The 4,991-nt window shown below is 58.4% G+C and overlaps 1 protein-coding gene across 1 annotated transcript; it reads right to left on the bottom strand.

Annotated features, from left to right (window-relative positions):
* Positions 1-1,028: 1,028 nt before the first annotated feature.
* On the bottom strand, positions 1,029-3,899 carry SIX3 (SIX homeobox 3). The gene is made up of 2 exons (XM_047746176.1): positions 3,088-3,899; positions 1,029-1,262 (listed from the first exon to the last, which is right to left on the bottom strand). The coding sequence occupies exons 1-2, from the start codon at positions 3,897-3,899 to the stop codon at positions 1,070-1,072; spliced, it is 1,005 nt and encodes a 334-aa protein (XP_047602132.1). The 3' UTR covers positions 1,029-1,069.
* Positions 3,900-4,991: the final 1,092 nt, after the last annotated feature.

The raw sequence follows: 4,991 nt of genomic DNA, 5'->3' as shown, positions 1-4,991 counted from the left end.
CGACGCCAGGAACACCGAGTGGGAGGGGAACCCCGAAAAGGAAAGAGACAGGTGAGTGGGGAGGCAGGAAGGGGTGGGGAGGAGAATGCAAAAGGAAGAGGAGAAAAAAGCAAATATCATATACAGGCAATTTCTACACATATATTACAAACTGGGAAAATGACCGATCATTAAGATATACATAATTCATATAAAATTTTGAAATAAAAATAAAAATCTGTTACAGTCATAACTATTCTTTTTCCACATTTATAACCAGTACCCACACAGGCAGTGACAGAGTGGAGAGAAAAAGGTGCTTACGAAGAAAATGATTGTCTGCTGAACAAAAAACAGAAGATTGCATTTTGTTTGACCAATACTTGGACTTAAAAACAGAGAAAGAAAGAAGAGCGAGAGAGGAAAAAAGAGAGCGAGCAACAAAAGGCGAGAAACATTTGCTATTTCCCTCTCAAGGAGTTCTTTTTCTTTTTTTTTTTAAACAAATTCTGAACGTAGATGGCGGTTTTGTTTTATTTTTTCTCTTTTTTGTCTGTTTCGCTTTTGTCATCTTGTCGTCGTGGTGGTGGTCGGTTTTTGTATAGTCGACTCTTTTTAAATCGTTTAAACTAGAGAGAATATTTTCCCAGATACAAATAAATCGTCATGCAGGTGGGGTGCCGGGTCCGTGGGAACCGAAAGGAGAAGCCGTGCTTGTCCTAGAAAGTATACAATTGTCACCTCTTTTATGTTTTCTGCCCGCAACATCAGCGTTTGTAACTGTCTGTTGGCGTCGCGGTCCTTTGGGGTGGTCGTGGTGGTAGATGGTGGTTGGGGTTGTTGATAGTTTGCGTTTAATTTGTTATTTTTCTTGGTTTTTATATATTTTTGGCTGGGGTGGAAGTGTGTGTTTACTTGTGTGTGTGTGTGTGTGTGTGTGTGTGTGTGTGTGTATGATTGTGTATCCTGATTTCGGTTTGTTCTGGCGATGGAGGAGGAAGAAGAGGAAGAGGAGGAGGGTGAGGAGGAGGAGGAGGAGGAGGAGGGGAAGGAAGGGAGAGGGGGAGGGGGAGGAGGGCGGCCTTGGCTATCATACATCACATTCCGAGTCGCTGGAGGTTACCGAGAGGATGGAGGTGCCGGTGTCCGCGCGCTCCGTCAGGCTGGACACGCTGGTGGTGGGGCTGGCTGCCGTGGACGGCGACTCTGCGGAGCCGTGCGTGGGGCAGCCGGGCTCGGCCAGCGAACGCATGCCGCTCGGCCCGATGGCCTGGTGTTGAAGCCTGCGGGAGACAGAGAGCGGCACCAGCCCTGACACAGCGGCTCCGCCACCCGGCTCCGTCACCCGGCTCCGTCAAGCCGTCTCCCCGCGCCCGCGGCTGCCGGTGCTCCCCAGCCTCCACAGCGCGCCCTTCGCCACCACCCGCGACTCGGCTCCAGGAGCTCATTCCCTTCTCCTCCCCTGCCTCCAAGCCCCCGACTGCTCATTGAACGCCACAGAGCCTTCCAGCGCGGGGCTTGACTCGCGTCTCCCGCCCCGGGGCTCTCTGGAGCTTCCCAAGGCTTCCCAGTTCGGAGCCGGCCTCCGAGGAGAGGTAGCACCCGTGGCCGGCCGCCTGGGGAGGCCTGGGAGCACAGCGCGGGGCGCCGCGTCCCAAAAGAGCACAAGTCCTCGAGGGACAGGGTGCTCCTTCCTTCCCAGCCCCTTGGGACTCTTCAGACTGAACCGGCTGCCCAGGAGCAGTCGGTCTCCGCAGTGGCTCCTGCCCCAGCTCCCGCGAACACACCCAGAGCTGCGGGTTGCTCACCCGCAGCCTCTGCGGAGTAGGACCCGCTGGCTTTGCTCTCTGGATCCCCGTGCTGAGCGCAGAAGCAGGGGCAGAGAGAATGGAGAAGCCAGAAGCAGAAAAAGTGGGAAGAGGTGCAACAGAGAAAGGAGAGAAAGCAGCAGGAAAGGGGTGCAGAGCAGTCTCCGTCTGCCCCTTTGCCGCAGTAGGCATCAGCGGCCTGGGGCCTAGAGTCTCTGAGTTCCTACAAGGAGGCCTCCCCTGTCCCGGGCACTCCCCCCGTCTCAGGCGAAAAACTGGCTCTGCGTGCAAAGGTGAGGGGGCCTAGGGCTCAGGCCTGGGCCACCTAAACACAAACACACTCATTCACTCCAGGAACTCAGCCCTGGCCTCCAGCCCCTAGCAGCTGTCAGCAGTTGGGGCCCTGCTCCCAGTGGTACACCCGGCCCAGGGCCTTCAGAGGCTAGGTAGGGACGCAGGCTTCTTACCAGGGCTTTCACCCCACTTCCTCCCTGCCCCCTTCCCTCCTCTTTTCCTCTAGTTATTTTTCTCCCTACTTCCAACAGGCCCAAGTGGGCTGACTGGCCAAGCCCAGGCAACTTTGTGACTTTGTGGCCAACATGCTGGCAGTGGGGCTCTTCCTGCTCCTGGTGCCTTCCCAAGTTAGTGGACCAAGGCGGTGCTCCTTGACTGGGGCAGGAGGGCTGGCACCTGTGTGCACGTGTACACACACACACGTACACACACACAAGGCCTCTCCACTCCCTGCCTGGTTGTCCAGCTCCTGGGCAGCCCATTTGCAATGCTGAAGGAGAGGCCTGGCTCCACGGTCACCCGACCTTTTTCCTTTTGTGGCAGAGACCCAGGTTCAGTTTCCTTTCCATGACATTGTGGATTCCTCCCCGGGTTTTTGCAGTGCATAGAAATAAGAACCAGATGGCAAGGGCGGCTTTCCTTCCTTCCCTGTCTGTAGGCTCCAGAGGAGTGTGGAGCTGGGGACGGGCTGAGCAGGTGGCACGGGTGCAGGGCAGGGCTGGGGTTCCCAGGGCTGCGACCAGGGGCTGTGGGCACTCAGGACCTCAAACACACACACACTCTCCACCCTGCCCGAAGCCCCTCTCGGACAAAGTCGTCAAGAATCCCACTGCCCGGTCCCTCTTCTGCGCGTCTGGGCAAGCGGAAACTTTATCCAACTGGCCAGGGGGTCGCGGCTTCTCGCGCGCCCGGCAGCCATGGACACCCTGCCCCATTCGCCCCTATTTCAACCCGTCTCCCTCCCGGGCCCCAGAGACGGTAGCCAGGCCGCGGGCCCGCCACTGACCTGTTCTTGGCCGCCGCGGCGCGGTCGCGCTGCCTCCGGTTCTTAAACCAGTTGCCTACTTGTGTGGGAGTGAGGCCGGTGGCCTGCGCCAGTTCGCGTTTCTTGCTGGGGTTGGGGTAGGGGTCCTGCAGGTACCACTCCCGCAGCAGGCTCCGAGTCCGCTCCTTGAAGCAATGCGTCTTCTGCTCGCCGTCCCAGATGGTGCGCGGCAGCGGGAACTTCTTGCGCACGCGGTACTTGTCCACCGGGCCAAGCGGGCGGCCGCGCAGCTTCTCGGCCTCCTGGTAGTGCGCCTCGAGCCACATGGCCTGCAGCTTGCCGTGGGACTCCTTGGTGAACTTGTGGTTCTCCAGGATGTGGTAAAGGTCGCGGAAGTTGCCCGTGTGGAAGGCGACCACGGCGCGCGCGCGCAGGATCGACTCGTGCTTGTTGATGGCCTCGCACGCCCCGGGGGCCACGGGCAGCGACCAGAGGAAGCGGCCCAGCCGCTCGATGTCGCCCGTCTCCTCCAGCGTCTCGCAGACGCTGGCCACCTGCTCCGGCGAGAAGTTGAGGGTGGGCAGCTGGAACATGGACAACTCTTCCGGGGGGGCCCTGGAGCCGCCGCCGCTGCCGCCGCCGCCTGCTCCGCCAGCACCGCCGCCTCCCGCACAGTTCCCGCCGCCGCCGCCGCCGCCGCCGCCCGCGCCGCCGCCGCCCGCACCGTTCCCGCCGCCGCTACTCGCCAGAAGTAGGGAGCGGTGATGAGGATCCGCGAAGTTTGGCAACAAGAAGTGGGAGGAATAGAGGTCTAGGGGGGAGCGGAATACCATGGACTGACCTGAGAGGAGAGGAGAAAATTCAGGGAGAGGAAGAGAGAGGGGAGGAAGAGGAGGAGAGGGGCGATGAGGACCAGGAGGAGGGAGAGGAGAGGGGGGAGGAGAAGAAGGAAAGGAGGGGGGAGCAGGAGGAGGAGGAGGAGGAGGGGGAGGAGGAAGGGCGTAAGGGACACCCACACCCCACACACATCCACACACACACACACCCGCGCAGCCACATAGAGAGGGAGGAAGGAGAGCGGCCCGGTGCGCGCGCGCAGAGAACCGGAGACAGAGAGGGAGAGGGTGAGGGAGAGAGAGAGAGAGAGAGAGAGAAGAGCGAGAGCCAACCACCGCCGAGTCAAGATTCAGCGATTCCACAGCAATCGCCCTAATGACAACAGCCTCATAATATCTCCCCTAAATCCACAGTGAGTGCAGCATTGAAACATTTTGTTTCGCTTTTCTATTGGTCTGCAGCGTGTCGTTGTGGCGTTGCCACGGCAACCGCTGCCAATCACTGTCAGCCCTGCCAATCAATACCGAGAACGTAAGGACGGTTTTACCACTTAGCCAGAGTGGGGGGGGGGGGGGGGGGGGGAGAGGAGGAGAGAGGGAGAAGGGGGAGAAAGAGATTTTTTTTTTTAATCTTTGCAACTCTTAATCTCACCACTTCCCCCTCTTTATCTCTCTCTTTTTTCTCTCTCTCTCCCCGCTCTCTTTCTATGTCTCTGAGCTCCCTTCTTCCCTCTTCCCCAAAGAAGTTGATCCAGAAATTCAAAAGGCCATGGACAGAGAGTTTTTGAATGGGATGAGCAATTAAAGGGGGGATTTTGTTGGGAAGTAAGAGGCTCCCCATGCGGCAGGAAGGCCGAGGGCCAGCCCTCAAGGAGAGGCCAAGGGCTGGCTAAGCAGGCACAGTTTGCACATGGTGTGCACGTCGGGCTACCTCTTTCTGTCTATGTGAGCACTAATAGTGGCAAGGAAGAAAGAAGAGATGAGATCATGGGGCCCACCACAAGCTGACCCTGTCTGCTGCTCCTGTGATTCCGGATTTCGGGGGGCATCTAACACCTGAGAGCCCGAGCTCAGGACTCAGGGTGTCAG

Source organism: Lutra lutra, chromosome 9 (genome assembly GCF_902655055.1).
Source record: "Lutra lutra chromosome 9, mLutLut1.2, whole genome shotgun sequence".
Taxonomy (NCBI): domain Eukaryota; kingdom Metazoa; phylum Chordata; class Mammalia; order Carnivora; family Mustelidae; genus Lutra; species Lutra lutra.
The sequence above is the reverse complement of the archived record's forward strand: the minus strand, read 5'-3'. Positions and strand labels throughout refer to the sequence as shown.

Coding starts and splice junctions, on each gene's coding strand:
- SIX3 (XM_047746176.1), bottom strand. CDS start 3,899: ATGGTATTCCGCTCCCCCCTAGACCTCTATTCCTCCCACTTCTTGTTG. Junction 1,263..3,087: donor GCCGCGGCGGCCAAGAACAG/GTCAGTGGCGGG, acceptor TGTCTCCCGCAG/GCTTCAACACCAGGCCATCG.